Below are 18,550 nucleotides of genomic sequence, written 5' to 3'. Positions count from 1 at the left end.
ACTCACCGGAGGCAACTAGGGGTTCAGTATCTTGCCCAAGGACACTTTGGCATGTGACGTGGCAGCCGGGAATCGAACCACCAATCCTATGATTGGCAGTCAACTGCTCTACCTATTGAGCCACAGCCACCCCCAACCTTCCATGAAAATAAAACAGCTACATAGGAAACAAAGGAAGTGACCTGGAACCCTGAATGATCTCTGGAAGGAAACGAGCCAATCACACGTCTGCATCAACAGGCGTGTGAGACGATCCACCTCAGCTCTGGGTCCAATCTTCAGTCGCCATCAGACGGTTTCGATGAGTTTAGACAGTTTTCTGACACAGGACACGACGTTTGGCTGCAGAATTTTGTCGATGTCTGACGCCGATAACTGGGAAAGAAAATGGTGGTCTGTGGTGGTCTGTTCTGGTCTGTGCTGGTTTGAGGTAGTCTGTGGTGGTCTGTTCTGGTCTGTGCTGGTTTGAGGTAGTCTGTGGTGTTCTGTTCTGGTCTGTGCTGGTTTGAGGTGTTTTGTGGTGGTCTGTGTTGTTCCGTTCTGGTCTGTGCTGATTTGAGGTAGCCTGTGGTGTTCTGTTCTGGTCTGTGGTGTTCTGTGGTGGTCTGTTCTGGTCTGTGCTGGTTTGAGGTAGTCTGTGGTGTTCTGTTCTGGTCTGTGGTGTTCTGTAGTGGTCTGTGGTGTTCTGTCGTGGTCTGTGGTGGTGTTCTTTGGTGGTCTGTTCTGGTCTGTGGTAGTTTGAGGTGTTCTGTGGTGTTCTGTTCTGGTCTGTGGTGTTCTGTGGTGGTCTGTGGTGTTCTGTAGTGGTCTGTGGTGTTATGTGGTGGTCTGTCGTGTTCTGTAGTGGTCTGTTCTGGTCTGTGGTGTTCTGTTCTGGTCTGTGGTAGTTTGAGGTGTTCTGTGGTGTTCTGTCGTGGTCTGTGGTAGTTTGAGGTGTTCTGTGGTGTTCTGTCGTGGTCTGTGGTGGTGTTCTTTGGTGGTCTGTTCTGGTCTGTGGTAGTTTGAGGTGTTCTGTGGTGTTCTGTTCTGGTCTGTGGTAGTTTGAGGTGTTCTGTGGTGTTCTGTTCTGTTCTGGTCTGTGATGTTATGTGGTGGTCTGTCGTGTTCTGCAGTGGTCTGTTCTGGTCTGTGGTGTTCTGTTTTGGTCTTTGGTGTTCTGTGGTGGTCTGTTCTGGTCTGTAGTGGTCTGTTTTGGTCTTTGGTGTTCTGTGGTGGTCTGTTCTGGTCTGTAGTGGTCTGTGGTTTTCTGTGGTGTTCTGTAGTGGTCTGTTCTGGTCTTTGGTGGTCTGTGGTGATCTGTTCTGGTCTGTGGTGGTCTGTTCTGGTCTGTGGTGGTCTGTTCTGGTTTTCCATCTCATGATTCAATAACACCAACACACCAGGCAGTGCAGTGACAAACTGTATTTCTATTATTTCTATTTTACAGCTTTAGTCCCACTTGTTGCTCGCTGAGGATGAATCGTAACAATTATTATTAAAATCCATCATCAGCTGTTTTCTTAAGACTTAGATCCGTAGACTTTGTACAAAATACCCTGATTGTCAACAGGTAATAAGGGACGGCAGTAAAAACAGGAAGTCACGTACCTGTAGGGTTCACACCTGTAGGACAGAGTTTGGGGGACAGGTGAGAAACAGGCGTCACTGCGTAGTTTCTAACTCACTGACACCGTCCAGAGAACATTTAATAACGAAAGCTGCTACGTCAGGACACCGTCCTCCTCCTTCATCCTGTATCCTGTAATACTACAAGTAGTAGTAACACAGCATAAGTTCTCACTACGTTGTTCCCACATAGTACATGTACTGTACGTACCACGTGGTATTAGAGCACAAAACCCATAGTTAGAAAATACTTTTTTATACCAGGTCCTTGCTGGACTTCTGATCTGTCAAAGAAGAAACTCTGGGAAACTTCTTATCACATCTTCCACTTCTGACCTTTGACATTTCCAGATTCCTCTACAGAGGTTCCACTTATTATTTGTCACTTTAGCCACATAATGTTAAAACAAACATGTTTATTCTGATATGTTTGTGTTTTTATCACTGTGAACATATTTCCTATGAACACTAGCTGTAATTCTAATCAGGTGACTACAATATAAATAGGTTTATAGTCATAACAGCACTGTTAAAGACAAATGTAAAGGTGCCTCACCCTATTGTACAGTACTGTTATCATTTCCAGGTTGTCTCCCCTGATTCCTCAAACTATGCATCATGATCCTTGTACAAGTGACGGAAAGTAACTGAGTACATTTACTGAAGTACTGTACCTAGAAACAGTTAAACCACAGACTTTACTGATGCTGGTGGTAAATTCAGAAGTTACGCTTCAGTACTTAAAGTAACTCATATTCTAATTATTAGATTTGATCATCAATAACTATGATCCAATAATATCTGATTCACTGATGTGAAATGAGACATTCTGCACACAGAATACTAAAAAGTATTTTTTATGCCAGTTCTTTTGTAATCTTACTTAAATGGAGGACTTTTACTTGTAACATGTATTTCTATGCCGTGGTATTACTACTTTCAGTTTAAGTAAAAAATCTGAGCACTTCTTCCATCACTGTCTACAAGTACTTATTGAGGTGTACTGTAGTACTTACAGTACTTTTACTGCCACTTGAACTCTGCGGCAGGTTCTAATTTGATCATGTCACAGTCACAGTTTCTAAATCTGAAGTTCTAGCTGAAAACAACTGAACAATGATTTTCACTCTGGTTTTGTCTGAAGAACAAAGATTCAGTTTGTATTTACAGTAGAGATGGTGTAAAATGCCCACATGTTCCTTTGGGATTTTGTTCCTGAAGAGTTTTGGTCATATTTGGCTAAAAGTCAGAACAACAAACGTGCAAACTGCTGAATCTGTTTTACTGTGTAGAACTTTCTGCTGAGAAGTCGACCTGGAAAAATTCTTTTCTTCATCTTCATGTGTAGATGAATCGGTTCGAACAAGGTGACGTCATCACGTCCGTTTCAATCAGGAAAACAGGAAATCAGACACACTGAAGGGCCTACATATTTAACTTTAAATACGTATTTATAATAATAATATGTACTTTTAATTTAATTAAAAAAACCCAAATCTGTACTTTTTAAATCCGAATCGGAATATGAAAATGTATGTTTAATGTGTTTAGTCTCAGAATCATGGTTAAATTCTCCTCACAAGCTGATAATTATCTAAAAGCTGTTGATTGTAATGAGCCTGCAGATCCCTGTCCCAGATGAACTGTAAGAAATGATTTGCTCGCGTTTTAATTTTACTGAGTATGATCATGAGACGCTGTGTGTCTTTATTTGGTTTCAGATTGAAGCTGATGCTCCTCCAGCAGTTTGCAGGTTGTCACTCAACCGTGGTTTCATACAAACAGTCCGACAGATGAGTGCAAAGGCGTGCAGCACCAGCCTCCTCTCAGCTAAGAAGTCCACAAATAGAAAACAGTCAGCAGTCACGGTTAGTGTCTGTGAACAGGCTGTCGATAAAGTTCTTCACACAAGCTGAAGACACGACAAAGCAGAGTACACCACTGTGTAAAGAACAAAAGGTGACGATAAATCATTGTGTAAAGTGACGATTGTGGAGAATTGAAGGTCCCGTACTCACTCAGTCATGACCCTGGTTCAGTCTGCATCAGGTTCACACAGTTCAGTTACTCACTTCCTGCAGGTTTCATACTGGATCTTTAAGATTCAGCATCTCTCACCTTTTATTACAGTAAGACTTTAATTTACTGCTTTCCCTTCCAATTAGTTTAAGTATCACAGTATTGTTTCTGAATGTGACAAGTTATTGCACAAACAAACAAATAAATACTGAAGTCATGTGTTTTTCCACTGTGTTTCTATGGAAACTAATACTACTCTGAACCCCCAAACATCAGGTGCCTGGAAAATTGTAATCATAGACGTAATCACTCCCTGGATGTGAATACGGGACCTTGATGTGCTACAGTGAGAGATTTGACAGGACCGTGCTGGGTGTTGGTGCTGCATTCACGTTCATAGGAATAATGTGATTTTGTACAATCAGTACAGCTACAGTCAGTGTGCTTCACACAGCGAAGAGGAAAGAAAACAAACGACAGAGAGGACAGTGATGAAATCTGCACAGTAGAAGACCTCTGGACTCACAGGTCCGTAGTTCACCTGCCTGTTTAAACCAGCTGGAGGCTCAGGTACATCCCCCGAGCCTCAGGTTGAGAAACAGACAAAGGACTAATCCATCACCTTCTGGTAGCGTCTTTGTCCACAGGACGCCCACAGAGGCGGAGTGAAAAGTTTGTACAAATCAAAAATCAAAAGTATATTTAGGACATTTTAACCCATTAACCACAAATATCAACGGTGCGTTTGAGGTCATTTAGAAACATGTATGAGCAGCTCAGAGGGGAAGAAGTCAGGTGACAGTACTGCATGGAGGGAAAAAGGACAGGTTCTTAAAATTACATTAAAACTACAGTAAGTCCTGAACATCCAGTCGGTGCATTTAAAGATCAGTCGGGACTCTGAACACTCAGATATGAAATCAGAATCCAGAATAAACCTTCAATCCTCCTGATCACTGCAGGACCAGCTGAGAGTGATCATGGTTTTAGGTTTTCTTCAGTATCACAGTGATTCAGAAGTGAGGAGCTGCAAACACTGACGTACTGCACACTGTACGTCAGCTTGCAAAACGTCAACTATTAACTATTTAATCTGCTAAATAAGATGTAAAAACTACTTTTATAAGCGCTGGGTGGATTCTAGACTCTACAACAACATGTCCATTGATGTTGTTATGTATTAAAATAACTTGGTAACTCAGGACTTCACTCAATCCACGATTGAGTACTTTAACCTGAAATTCCCCAGTGATCATGAAACAAGTTCAGTTGGTTTAATTAGTTAAACACTGCAGTGTGTAAACTACGTAAATGACGACAGGGAAGCAGGGAAACCAGTGAGAGGTAGAAAATTAAACCTGAAAGCACTCAGCAGCATGAGGAAAATGCAGGATTGTGATTAATGGGCTAAAAACTTGGGAAATGTTCCCATCTCTTTGTCTGTCAGGCTCTTCGCTGAGTCACATGACCTCTCTTCTTTCCGCGTCTCCTCCAGCTACCACATGTACGTCTTTGTCGTGTCGATCTGACTCCCCCCTGCCTCCACCTCCCTTTCTCCTCTCTCCCGCTCCTCCTCCTCCTTTTCGTCTTTGTCCTTCTCGGCCTCACTCTCCCACAGTGTGATAAGTGGTGGGTACAGCTCGTTCAGAGGGATCGACGTTGCGTGCTGCATGTACTTCTTCAGCGAGTGGCCGCAGGACTTGTGCTGCTGCACACGACGGCCCATGTACACCACCAACAGCGCCATGATGGACAAGGCGAACATGGAGCCCATGACGGCCGCCAGCGCCACGCTGCTGCGCTGGGACGCCACCATCTCCACAGAGAAGCCCGCTTCCTTGGTGGTGATGTTCAGACAGGAGGTGTGAAAAGCAGATGAGGGAAAGACAGGGCTGGGGGAAGAGCTGGGAGAGGAAGAGGGGGAGGTGGAGGGAGGAGGGGAGGAGGAGACAGTGAGGCAGACATGGTACTCGGTGGCAGGAAGGAGGTGAGTCAGGTTATATTCCTGAACATCAACCGGGACCTGGAGAGAGAGCACAGAGAGAGGGAGAGCCATGTTAGCACCGACACCAGAAGTACCCACAACACAACTGTCCCACTGTCAACACCGACACCTGAAGTACCCACAACGCAACTGTCCCACTGTCAACACCGACACCTGAAGTACCCACAACGCAACTGTCCCACTGTCAACACCGACACCTGAAGTACCCACAACGCAACTGTCCCACTGTCAACACTGACACATGAAGTACACACGGACGCAACTGTCCCACTGTCAACACTGACACCTGAAGTACACAAGGACGCAACTGTCCCACTGTCAACACTGACACCTGAAGTACACAAGGACGCAACTGTCCCACTGTCAACACAGACACATGAAGTACCCACAACGCAACTGTCCCACTGTCAACACCGACACCTGAAGTACCCACAACGCAACTGTCCCACTGTCAACACCGACACCTGAAGTACCCACAACGCAACTGTCCCACTGTCAACACAGACACATGAAGTACACACGGACGCAACTGTCCCACTGTCAACACTGACACCTGAAGTACACAAGGACGCAACTGTCCCACTGTCAACACTGACACCTGAAGTACACAAGGACGCAACTGTCCCACTGTCAACACAGACACATGAAGTACACACGGACGCAACTATCCCACTGTCAACACCGACACCTGAAGTACCTACGAACTCAACTGTCCCACTGTCAACACCTACACCTGAAGTTCCCACAACGCAACTGTCCCACTGTCAACACTGACACCTGAAGTACACACGGACGCAACTGTCCCACTGTCAACACTGACACCTGAAGTACACAAGAACGCAACTGTCCCACTGTCAACACTGACACCTGAAGTACACACGGACGCAACTGTCCCACTGTTAACACAGACACCTGAAGTACACACGGACGCAACTGTCCCACTGTTAACACAGACACATGAAGTACACAAGGACGCAACTGTCCCACTGTCAACACTGACACCTGAAGTACACAGGGACGCAACTGTCCCACTGTTAACACTGACATCTGAAGTACACAGGGACGCAACTGTCCCACTGTCAACGACTCACTGTATAAGAGAGAGCAGGTGTAGACAGGTGTGTTTACCTTGGCAGTGTAGCTGATCTGAGGGTTGTCAATGTGCACGGTGGCGCTGGCCCACCAGGGCAGAGGTAGTGGAGCGTCCTGCTGGCTCTCACCCTCAAAGCTGGGATACAGCTTCCACTCTAACACCACGGACTGGGCGTGAACCACCTGCACAGGTAACAGCAAATCTCCAGTTTTATGAATTTAATGGATCAGAAATGAGTCCGAACATAATGTCAAATAATAGGAACTTTAAAAATGAAGCAGGTACCTTGGCCACCACCACCAGAGAAGCTGCTCTGCTGGATGAGTTCCCCAGCCAGGGCTGCTCCCTGCTGGGCTCCATTCCCTGCTGGCTCTCCCTGTCTGACCACCAGCCCACAGACCCCTGAGAGTCCACAAACACTGAGATGCTCTTTGTGTCTGCCCCCTCAGTGTTCCATGCAACACAGGTATACACACCTGTGTGAGAGAGAGGTCATTACATTTTACACCCATACACAAAATAAATAAAATACATAGATGTAGTACCGAGATGTATTCCTGTGTACTTCAGTGCACTATTTGATACCACTACTGGTAGGCACCTGAGCGAAGTGTCCCAGACTGACCTGTGTCTGACAGCTCGGCGTGTTCTATCACCAAGGCCCCCGGCTCCGACACCCGATGTTTCTTCTTCTTGCTCAGACCACGCCCCTCCTCTGATACGATTGGTGCAGCCACCGCCTCCGAGCTCACCTGTCCAAGTAAGAAGAAAGACACTGAAACCAGATATACCTGTGTGTTACCATGTCCAAACCCTAAAGGCAAGTCCGAGCTCCCCCACCTTGTCTCCATTGGGCGTCACCCAATAGAACTGGGGGGCAGGGTCGGCGTCTGCCCAGCACTCCAGTGTGATTGGCTGCCCGGCACTGACGTTCATGGCTGGCGGGAAGGCGTGAGGTGAGATGTGGGGCAGGCAGCTATTGGCCCCACCACCTATACTATCAGCACCCCCCCATCTGATTGCCACCACCTCCTGCAACTCCCGACCAATCATGTGAGGCGGGGAGGAGCAGAGGGTGATGGAGGACTCCAGCAGCTTGAGATGTGATTGGTTACCGAGGTGGGGGCCCCAGGAGGAGAGACAGTCACATCTCAAGGGGTTCGTGTGAAGAGACACCTCCTCAATGGAGGGGAGGGAGGAGAGGACATCTCCGGAGAGGAGGCTGAGCTGGTTATTATAGAGGAGCAGAGTCCGGATGGAGGACAAGTCACTGAGGGGGGAGGAAGGAAGGAAGCAAGGAAAGAAGAAGAGAAGAAGAAGAAGTGAAAGAGAAAAATGTGAAATTTGACAGAAAAATGAAAAATGAAATAGAAAAGTAGAAATTCAGGAATCACCTGAAGGCCTGCGGGTCGATGTAGGACAGCTGTGGGTTGTTACAGATCTCCAGTTTGGTGATTTCTGGAAGGTTGTGGAAAGCTGCTCGCTCCACCATCAGCAGCTCGTCCATGTTGTTCAGACTGAACCAAAAACAGAGAACATTCTGGTTTCTGAACTTCTCCAAACACACGGTACACAGAAGGCTAAAACTCAGACTCAAACATTAAAGTTATTTCACCGGGTGAAATGACAAACGTCTTCAGCTGAGCCGTACGTGTTCCAACAAAACCAACAAAGTGAGATGTCTTCTCTCAAGCTTCTCTCTGTAACATGAGTGATTGGGATCACACTGACCTGAGCTCCTCCAGGTGCTGAAGGTTCTGGAAATCTCCTTGCTGGATTCGGCTGATTGGGTTCCTGTTCAGGTCCAGGAACTTCAAGTTAGGGAGAACACTCAGAGCATCCCGGGGAACTGACCTGCCAGGAGAACAACAGTTTCTCAGGTGTGTAACGGAGAGAAGGTTACAAACAGAGTTTGAACCAGAGACTCAGACTCACTTGAGTCGGTTGTCATAGAAGGAGAGGCTCTCCAGGTAGTCGAGGCCCAGGAAGGCAGCAGAGGGGACAGAGGCCAGTCCCATCCCAGCCAGCACGAGGCTGTGAAGGCGGGATAGAGGAAGGAAGTTCTTCTCCTCCAGACCCAGGATGGGGTTCTCCCCTATCATCAGGATCTCCAGAGATGGCAGGGCCTCAAACCAGCGACTATCGATAGCTACCAGCCGGTTCGAGTTCAGGTGGAGCCTACAGAGCCGAGCAGAGGTCCAAAAACTGATTCAAACAGACCTTATCAGTACATAATGAATGGCCTGCACTGGAGAACAACAGAACCTTATGGTAAAACATTTCATTCTGTTTATTATTTATTAGTTCACTTTAACGTTTAGGTCATTGTTAGCTACACAAGAAAACTAAATTTGAAGCAGATCGGGTCCTTTTAGGCAGTTCTAGTGGCCACCAGAAACTTTTAGCATGTTGCCCCCGATAATAGTTCTTGGAGAGGATCTGGTTTCCTCTGTGGAGGTTTTAGGGAACCTTTAGATCATTTTGGTTGAACTTTAGAGAGTGGTCTTAGAACCTCTAGCGTTCCTTTTGATGGTATTTGCTTGTTCTGCCAGTTCAGTAGGTAGATCTGATGGTTCTTTAGGAGATTCTCTGTTGTGAGGTTCTAAACAGGTAGAAGAAAGGAGAAGCTGAAAAGAATGTGAGTTACCGCAGCAGGTTTGTGAGCCCAGCAAAGGCTTTGGGTCCAATGGAGGAGATGCGGTTGTGGTTGATGTAGAGCTCCTCCAAACTGGACAGATTCTTCAAACTGAAGTCCTCAAGCTCCTCGATGTGGTTCTCCTCCAGGTACAGAGTCACCAGCCGGCCCAGAGATGACAGACCCATAGAGCTTACCTGAACAGAGAGAGAGAGAAGCCTTTAATGTAGTGCACACATGAACTGTCAGGTGGAAACAGGAAAAACCATGAAAACAGACGCCGAGCAAAGGGGCAGGTGGGAAAGGTGTTACCTGTGTGAAGTGGTTCTGTGACAGGTCGAGCTCAGTCAGGTTGGTCAGACACTGCAGTTCAGACGTGATGGAGGAGATGTTGTTACTCTGCAGCAGCAGCACCTGAAACATCAACACAACAAACTGTTGTACAACGTGCTCACCGGTCCGTTCTGTTACAGTTCACGACAAACTCAACTCACCTCACACGCTGCAGAACCCACGGACTAGTATCACTTGAAATACTTTACTCAAGTTGAAGTACAAGTATATGTCTGTAGGAGATTTGTTACCTGTGTGTCAGATGAAATGTTGGTGGGTACTCTTTGCAGATGGAGTTCATTACAGTCTACTGTTCTAGCCTGGTGATACACAGACTGTGGAGTGTACCAGGGCCGCGTCTCACACACACACTGCAGAGGACACAGAACAGCGCCACCTACAGGACATAACACACACACACACACACACACCAAACCTCTGCTTAAAAACACACAATTTAAACTTCATGTGCACTTCCTCTGTTGCCTATAATGCACATTGTTGTTGTTTACCTTGGCTGGCTCCTCCCATTCCAGCACACACTGATGATGTCAGTAGGGGGAGGAGGAGCACAAAGAGGACTGCAGGTTCCATGGTGCACTGGGCTGAGGCGGTGGCTAAGTAACAACATCAACTTCCCTCAGGCTGTCAGCAGCTGGTGTTTCTTTAGAGCTGAAAACACACAGACACAGAAGAATTAAAGCAACAACGCTTTCTGTGTGCTAATGCACACGGGGGCACAATCCAGTCCCAAGTCAGGATAAATGTAGACGGTTGTGTCAGGAAGGGCATCCTATGTACAACGACCACCACCGCTGCTGTTGACTTACAGAGTGCTGGTGGAAACTAGGTCACTGTTCGTGGAAGGAGAAGAAGAAGGCATGTTCGTAGGCAGAGAGGGAAGGAAAGGAAAAGCACAAGTGTAGGACTGACATTGGCTGACATGATGCAGAGAGGGAAGGTGTCCAGGAGACCAGGTGGAAAGGTAGCGAGGCTAGAAGCTTAGGATCAGGGTTGAAGTGGTTCTACCATGTGGTGGATGGGGAAGAGAAACGGAGGAGTTATTCTGAAAGAGGAGTTTGTTTGAATGTTCTAGAGGCGATAAGAGTCTCAGACAGGGTGAAGACTCTGAAGCTAGAAATTAAAAGTGTGATGTTGAAAAAAAATAAAAAAATAAGAAAAGAAAAAAAGACGACTCCTCTCTTAGAACAAAATAACAAGACAACAATCAAATGTGGACTGTTAAATATCAGATCTCTCTCGTCTAAATCCCTCTTAGTAAATGATTTGATAATTGACCATCAAAGTCTTACTGAAACCTGGCTGCAGCAGGATGAATATGTCTCTCTGAATGAGTCGACCCCCTCAAGTCATGTTAATTATCATGTTCCTAGAAGCACAGGTCGGGGTGGAGGAGTAGCAGCAATCTTCCACTCAAGTTTATTAATCAACCCCAGACCTAAACATAGTTTGAATTCATTTGAGAGCCTCACTCTTACCCTCTCTGATTCTAACTGGAAAAATCCAAAACCAGTCCTGTTTGTTATTGTGTACCGTCCTCCTGTCCCTTACTCTGAGTTTTTAACTGAATTCTCAGAGTTTCTATCTGATTTAGTTCTTAGTGCAGAGAAAGTCATTATAGTGGGTGACTTCAGTATCCATGTAGATGTTGATGATAACTGCCTCAACACTGCATTTAATTCACTATTAGACTCTAAATGTAAATAAACCCACTCACTGTTTTAACCACACCCTTGATCTTATTCTGACATACGGTGTGGAAGTTGATCAGTTAATAGTTTTTCCCCAAAACCCTCTTTTATCTGACCATTTCTTAATTACATTTGAATTTACAGTACCAGACTTTACTAAACCTACAGATAAGATTCACTACAGTAGATGTTTATGTGAAAATGCTGTTGACAAATTTAAGGAACTGATTCCATCTTTTATTTCAGAGCCATGTACCAACACAGAGGAAGGCAGTTATTTCAATGTTACTCCAGCACAAGTGGACTATCTTGTTAATAGTACTGGTGCCTCACTTGGATCAATACTTGATACTGTTGCTCCTCTGACAAAGAAGCTAGTGAGTCAGAGGAAGTTAGCTCCATGGTACAATTCACAAATCCGTAGATTAAGGCAGAAATCACGTAAGTTGGAAAGGAGGTGGCGTTCCACCAATTTAGATGAATATTACCTAGTCTGGAAAGATAGTTTAATTCTTCTTCTCTTTCGGCTTTTCCCATCAGGGGTCGCCACAGCGAATCATCCTTCTCCACCTAAATCTATCATGGGCATCTTCTACCCTAACACTAGCCAACCTCATGTCCTCTGTTATAACATCCATATATCTCCTCTTTGGTCGTCCTCTTGTCCTCCTGCCTGGCAGCTCCATCTCCAACATCCTTCTACCAATATACTCACTATCCCTCCTCTGAACATGTTCAAACCATCTCAGTCTGGCCTCTCTGACTTTGTCGCTAACACAGGTAACGTGAGCCGTCCCTCTGATGTACTCGTTCCTTATTCTGTCTAACCTGGTCACTCCTAAGGAGAACCTCAACATCTTCGTCTCTGCTACCTCCATCTCAGCCTCTTGTGTCTTTCTCACTGCTACCGTCTCTAACCCATAGAGCAGAGCTGGTCTCACCACTGTCTTGTACACCTTTCCTTTGAGTCTTGCTGACACTCTTCTGTCACACAACACTCCTGACACTTTCCTCCACCCGCTCCAACCTGCCTGCACTCGCCTCTTCACCTCTTTTCCACACTCTCCATCACACTGAACTGTTGACCCCAAGTACTTAAACTCCTGCACCTTCTTCACCTCAGCCCCCTGTAACCTAACGCTTCTACCTTGATCCCTCTCGTTCAGACACATGTATTCTGTCTTACTACGACTGACCTTCATGCCTCTTCTTTCCAGAGCAAACCTCCACCTTTCCAGCTGTTCCTCCACCTGCTCTCTACTCTCACTGCAAATCACAATGTCATCCGCAAACATCATTGTCCAGGGAGATTCCTGTCTGACCTCATCTGTCAGCCTGTCCATCAACATAGCAAACAAGAAGGGACTCAAAGCTGATCCTTGGTGTAGTCCCACCTCCACCTTGAACTCCTCTGTCTGACCTACAGCACATCTCACCACCGTCATACTTCTCTCATACATGTCCTGAACTAGTCTGACGTACTTCTCTGCCACTCCCGACGACCTCATACAGTACCACAGCTCCTCCCTCGGCACCCTGTCATACGCCTTCTCTAAATCTACAAAGACACAATGCAGCTCCTTCTGACCATCTCTGTACTTTTCCATCAACATTCTCAAAGCAAAAACAGCATCAGTGGTGCTCTTACGGGGCATGAAACCATACTGCTGCTCACAAATCTCCACCTTCTTCCTAAGCCTGGCTTCCACTACTCTTTCCCACAGCTTCATTGTGTGGCTCATCAACTTTATTCCTCTATAGTTGCTGCAGTTCTGCGTGTCACCCTTGTTCTTAAAGATCGGAACCAGAACACTTCTCCTGCATTCCTCAGGCATCTTCTCACTCTCTAGAATCCTATTGAACAAACTGGTTAGAAACTCCACTGCTGCCTCTCCTAAGCACTTCCACACCTCCACAGGTACGTCATCAGGACCAACACCCTTTCCACTCTTCATCCTTTTCAGAGCCTTCCTAACCTCATCCTTTCCAATCTCTTCTATTTCCTGCTCCACAACATCAACCTCTTCCTCTCTTCTTTCCCTGTCATTTTCCTCATTCATCAGATCCTCAAAATACTCCTTCCATCTTTTCTGCACACTCTCCTGGGTTGTTAGCACCTTTCCATCTCTGTCCTTAATCACCCTTACCTGTTGCACATCCTTCCCATCTCTATCTCTCTGTCTGGCTCGCCTGTACAAGTCCTTCTCTCCTTCCTTTGTGTCTAACCTGTCATACAGCTCATCGTAAGCTTTCTGTTTGGCCTTTGCCACCTCCCTCTTCACTCTACGCTGCGCTTCCTTGTACTCCTGTCTACTTTCCTCAGTCCTTTCTACATCCCACTTCCTTCTAGCTAACTTCTTCCTCTGGACGCATTCCTGTACTTCCTCATTCCACCACCAAGTGTCTTTACCTTCTTTCCTCTTTCCAGATGACACACCTAGCACCTTCCTACCTGTTTCCCTGATAACCTCTGCTGTAGTTTCCCAGTCATCTGGAAGCTCATCCTGACCACCCAGAACCTGTCTCAACTTCTGCCTGAATTCCTCACAAGTTTCTTCATTCTTTAGCTTCCACCACTTGGTCTTCTTCTCTGACTTCCCTCTTTTCTTCTTCCTGACCTCCAGAGTCATCTTGCACACCACCATGCGGTGCTGTCTGGCTACACTCTCTCCTACCACCACTTTGCAGTCACTAACCTCTCTCAAATGACCTCGTCTACATAGGATGTAGTCCACCTGTGTACTCCTACCTCCACTTCTGTATGTCACTCTGTTCCTCTCTCTTCTGGAAGTAAGTGTTGACAACAGCCATTTCCATCCTCTTAGCAAAGTCCACCACCATCTGTCCTTCCAGATTCCTTTCCTTCACACCAAACCTGCCCATCACCTCCTCATCACCTCTGTTGCCCTCACCAACATGCCCATTGAAGTCTGCTCCAACAACAACTCTCTCTCCTCTGGGGATACTCTCTATGACCTCATCAAACTCACTCCAGAATCTCTCCTTCTCTTCTAACTCACAGCCAACCTGTGGCGCATACCCACTGACTACATTCATCATCACCCCTTCAATTTCTAGCTTTAGGCTCATCACCCTGTCTGAGACTCTTTTCACCTCTAGAACATTGTTCACAAACTCCCCCTTCAAGATCACTCCTACCCCGTTTCTCTTCCTATCAACACCATGGTAGAACAGTTTGTATCCTCCTCCGATACTACGTGCCTTGCTGCCCTTCCACCTTGTCTCCTGCACACACAGAACATCTACCTTTCTTCTCTCCATCATGTCTGCCAGCTCTCTGCCTTTCCCTGTCATTGTACCAACGTTAAGAGTCCCTATTCTCAGATCTATGTTCCTGCCTTTTCCCTTCTCTCTCTGACCACGAACCCTTCTGCCTCCCCTCTTTCTTCGACCAACAGTAGTCAAATTTCCACCGGCACCCTGTAGGTTAACAGCATCGGTGGCGGTCGTTGTTAACCCGCGCCTCGACCGATCCGGTATGAAAGTCTTGTGAATGATTCGCATGGTTATTTTGGCAATTTTTACGCCGGATGCCCTTCCTGACGCAACCCTCTCTATTTATCCGGGCTTGGGACCGGCACAGAAGTCACTGGCTTGCAACCCCTATGGCTAGATTCTGGAAAGATAGTTTAATAATATATAAAAAAAAGCCCTGCGTAAAGCTAGAACTTCATATTACTCCTCATTGATATACAGCACTGTAGCCAGACTGACAAAGAGTCATAGCTCGGTTGACCCTAGTATTCCCTTAACTCTCAGCAGCAATGACTTCATGAATTTCTTTACAAATAAAATCATAACTATTAGAGAAAAAATTGATCAGATCCTCCCTGCATATAGCATGGATTGTACAACAACTCTAGATCCACGCTCGTACTTAGACTGTTTCCTCCCCGTAGATCATTCTGAATTAATTTCAGTAATTAATTCCACTAAACCATCAACATGTCTCTTAGATCCCATCCCGACTAGACTCCTCAAGGATGTCTTACCTTTGATCAGCACGTCCATATTAGATCAGATCAATCTATCTTTACAAATAGGCTACGTACCACAGGCTTTTAAGGTTGCTGTAGTCAAGCCCCTGCTCAAAAAGTCTACTCTGGACTCAGGGGTCTTAGTAAATTATAGATCAATATCCAATCTGCCCTTTATGTCTGAAATTCTTGAAAAGATAGTTTCTAAGCAACTGTACGACCACCTGCGCAGCAATAACTTGTATGAAGATGTCCAGTCAGGATTTAGAGTACATCATAGTACAGAAACAGCACTGGTAAAGGTCACTAATGATCTTCTATTAGCATCAGACAATGGACTACTCTCTATACTCGTCTTGTTAGATCTTAGTGATGCATTCAACACTATAGATCACAACATTTTATTACACAGACTGGAACATGTCATTGGAATCAAAGGAACAGCACTAGAGTGGTTTAAATCGTATCTATCAGATAGATTTCAGTTTGTAGACGTTAATGATGAGTCTTCCATGCACAGCAAAGTCAGCTATGGAGTTCCACAGGGATCTGTGCTTGGACCGATTCTTTTCACTTTATATATGTCCCCTTTAGGCAATATTATTAGGAAACACTCTATAAATTTCCATTGTTATGCAGATGATACCCAGCTATACTTATCTATGAAACCAGGAGAAACTAATCAATTAGTCAAACTTCAAGCTGCTTAAAAGACATAAAGACCTGGATGACCTCCAATTTCCTTCTCCTAAATCCAGACAAGACAGAGGTTATACTGTTTGGGCCTAAAAATCTCAGAGACACTATGTCGAATCACATTCTCACCATTGATGACTTAGTTCTGGCCTCAAGTAATACTGTAAGAAATCTCGGAGTTATCTTTGATCAGGATATCTCCTTCACTTCATACATTAAAGAAATCTCTAGAACTGCCTTTTTTCACCTAAGAAACATTAAAGTTAAAATTAGGAGCATCCTGTCCCAAAGTGATGCTGAAAAACTAGTCCATGCATTTGTTACTTCCAGACTGGACTATTGTAATTCATTATTAATAGTTTGTCCCAATAACTCATTAAAGAGCCTCCAGTTAGTCCAAAATGCTGCAGCCAGAGTTCTGACTGGAATTAGTAAGAGAGATCATATTTCTCCAACGTTAGCTTCTCTCCATTGGCTCCCTGTTAAATCCAGAATTGAATTTAAAATTCTTCTCCTCACTTATAAATCCCTTAATAATCAGGCTCCATCTTATCTTAAAGACCTCATAGTTCCATATCTTCCAAGCAGAACTCTACGTTCTCAGGCTGCAGGTTTACTTGTGGTTCCCAGAGTTTCCAAATGTAGAATGGGAGGCAGAGCCTTTAGCTACCAAGCCCCTCTCCTGTGGAACCAGCTCCCAGTTCAGGTTCTGGAGGCAGACACCCTCTCTACATTTAAGACTAGACTTCAAACTTTCCTCTGACTCTGAACCATCTCTTAGTTCTGCTGCTATAGGTTAGTCTGCTGGGGGACCTCTACTGATAAACTGAGCTCCTCTCCTTTCTCCTCTATCCATTCAAATTCTACCATTTCATGTCATTAACTTTGTGTCTTCTCTCTCTTTTAGTTGTGTTTCCTCCTCTCTGTCTCCCTCTCTCTGCTGTACATCTCCAGAATCCAGTTCATCTGCCCAATGTTCTTGATGCTTGTTGTTGTCTTTATTGCTTGTTGTTGTCTTTATTGCCTGCTGTTCTTTTCTCTCTTCTCTTTCCACTCACTCGGACCGGTGGAGGCAGATGGCCACCCACTATGAGCCTGGTTCTGCTGGAGGTTTCTTCCTCTAAAGGGAGTTTTTCCTCTCCACTGTTGCCTAAAGCTTGCTCAAGTGGGATTGTTGGGTTTTCTCTATAATTTTTTGTATAAATATTTTCTGTAAGGTCTTAAACCTTAAACACTGTAAAGTGCCTTGAGATAACTTCTGTTGTGAATTGGTGATATACAAATAAAACTGAATTGAATTGAATGTTCAGTGTTGTTAGTGGTTATGTCCACAGGCAGGATGGGAGTTAGAAGAAAAGGAGAAATTCTGGAGTGAGTTAGATGATGTGATGCTGAGCATCCTCAGAGGTGAGAGAGTGGTGATTGGTGCAGATTTTAATGGACGTGTTGGTGAATGAGATTGTGATGGCCAGGTTTGGTCTTCAGGACAGGAACACAGAAGGACAGATGGTGGTAGACTTCACAAAAAAGATGGACATGGCTGTGGTGAATACTTTCTTATAGAGGAAGCAGGAACATAGTGTGACATACAAGAGCAGAGGGAGAAGCTCTCAGGTGGACTAGATCTTGTGCTGATGTTGTCATCTGAAAGAGATCAGTGACTGTAAAGTATTGGTAGAGGATAGTGTAGCCAGACAATACAGGATGGTGGGGAGGAAGATGAAGACGACGAAGGTAAGCAGAGGACGAAGTGGTTGAAGTTGAAAAAGGAATGAAGCTGATGAGCCATAGAGTAGTGGAAGCTAGGCTGAGGCAGAGGTGAGCATTAGGGAGCAGTCATAAGGTTTCATGTAGAACAACAGATGCAGTATTTGCCCTGACGATGCTCATAGAGAAGGACAGAGATGGACAAAGGGAGTTGTACTGTGTCTTCGTAGATCTAGAGAAAGCGTCTGACAGGGTGCCGAGAGAGGAGCTGCGGCTTGTATGAGGAAGTCTGAGGTGGCAGAGTAGAGCAGGACGTGTATGAGAGCTGTAAGACAGTGGTGAGGTGAGCTGAAGGTGTGACGGAGGAGTTCAAGGTGGAGGTGGGTCTGCATCAAGGATCGGCTCTGAGCCCCTTCTTGTTTGATCTGGTGATGGACAGACTGACAGATGGGGTCAGACAGGAATCTCTCTCCCTGCTCTCTCTCCCTCTCCCTGCTCTCTCCCTCTCTCTCTCTCTCTCTCTCCCTCTCTTCCTCTCCTCTCTCTCTCTCTCTCTCCCTCTCCCTGCTCTCTCCCTCTCTCTCTCTCTCTCTCTCCCTCTCTCTCTCTGCCCTCTCTCTTCTCCCCTCTCTTCCTCTCCCTCTCGCATCTCTTCTGCTCTCTCCCCATCTCTCCTCTCTCTCTCTCTTCCCGCTCTCCTATCTCTCTCTCTCTATCCCTCTCTCTATCTCTCCTCTCTCTCTCCTC

General features: G+C 45.6%; 1 protein-coding gene across 3 annotated transcripts in view; it reads right to left on the bottom strand.

The window, feature by feature from the left end:
* Window positions 1-2,138: 2,138 nt before the first annotated feature.
* si:ch211-180f4.1 (leucine-rich repeat neuronal protein 1) overlaps window positions 2,139-18,550 on the bottom strand; it is a 21,380-nt gene continuing 4,968 nt past the window's right edge. For all 3 annotated transcript variants that reach the window (XM_026368930.2, XM_026368929.1, XM_026368931.2), the window contains 12 exons: window positions 10,203-10,362; window positions 9,942-10,087; window positions 9,670-9,771; window positions 9,370-9,554; window positions 8,658-8,900; window positions 8,454-8,576; window positions 8,117-8,239; window positions 7,563-7,992; window positions 7,348-7,474; window positions 7,008-7,198; window positions 6,758-6,904; window positions 2,139-5,647 (listed from right to left, as the gene is read on the bottom strand). In XM_026368930.2, the coding sequence (XP_026224715.1) occupies window positions 5,120-5,647; window positions 6,758-6,904; window positions 7,008-7,198; window positions 7,348-7,474; window positions 7,563-7,992; window positions 8,117-8,239; window positions 8,454-8,576; window positions 8,658-8,900; window positions 9,370-9,554; window positions 9,670-9,771; window positions 9,942-10,087; window positions 10,203-10,284 (2,427 nt within the window). In that variant the 5' untranslated portion in view covers window positions 10,285-10,362 and the 3' untranslated portion in view covers window positions 2,139-5,119. The remainder of the gene's footprint in view (window positions 5,648-6,757; window positions 6,905-7,007; window positions 7,199-7,347; window positions 7,475-7,562; window positions 7,993-8,116; window positions 8,240-8,453; window positions 8,577-8,657; window positions 8,901-9,369; window positions 9,555-9,669; window positions 9,772-9,941; window positions 10,088-10,202; window positions 10,363-18,550) is intronic.

The sequence above is a fragment of the Anabas testudineus genome, chromosome 7 (assembly GCF_900324465.2).
Source record: "Anabas testudineus chromosome 7, fAnaTes1.2, whole genome shotgun sequence".
NCBI lineage: Eukaryota > Metazoa > Chordata > Actinopteri > Anabantiformes > Anabantidae > Anabas > Anabas testudineus.
The sequence above is the reverse complement of the archived record's forward strand: the minus strand, read 5'-3'. Positions and strand labels throughout refer to the sequence as shown.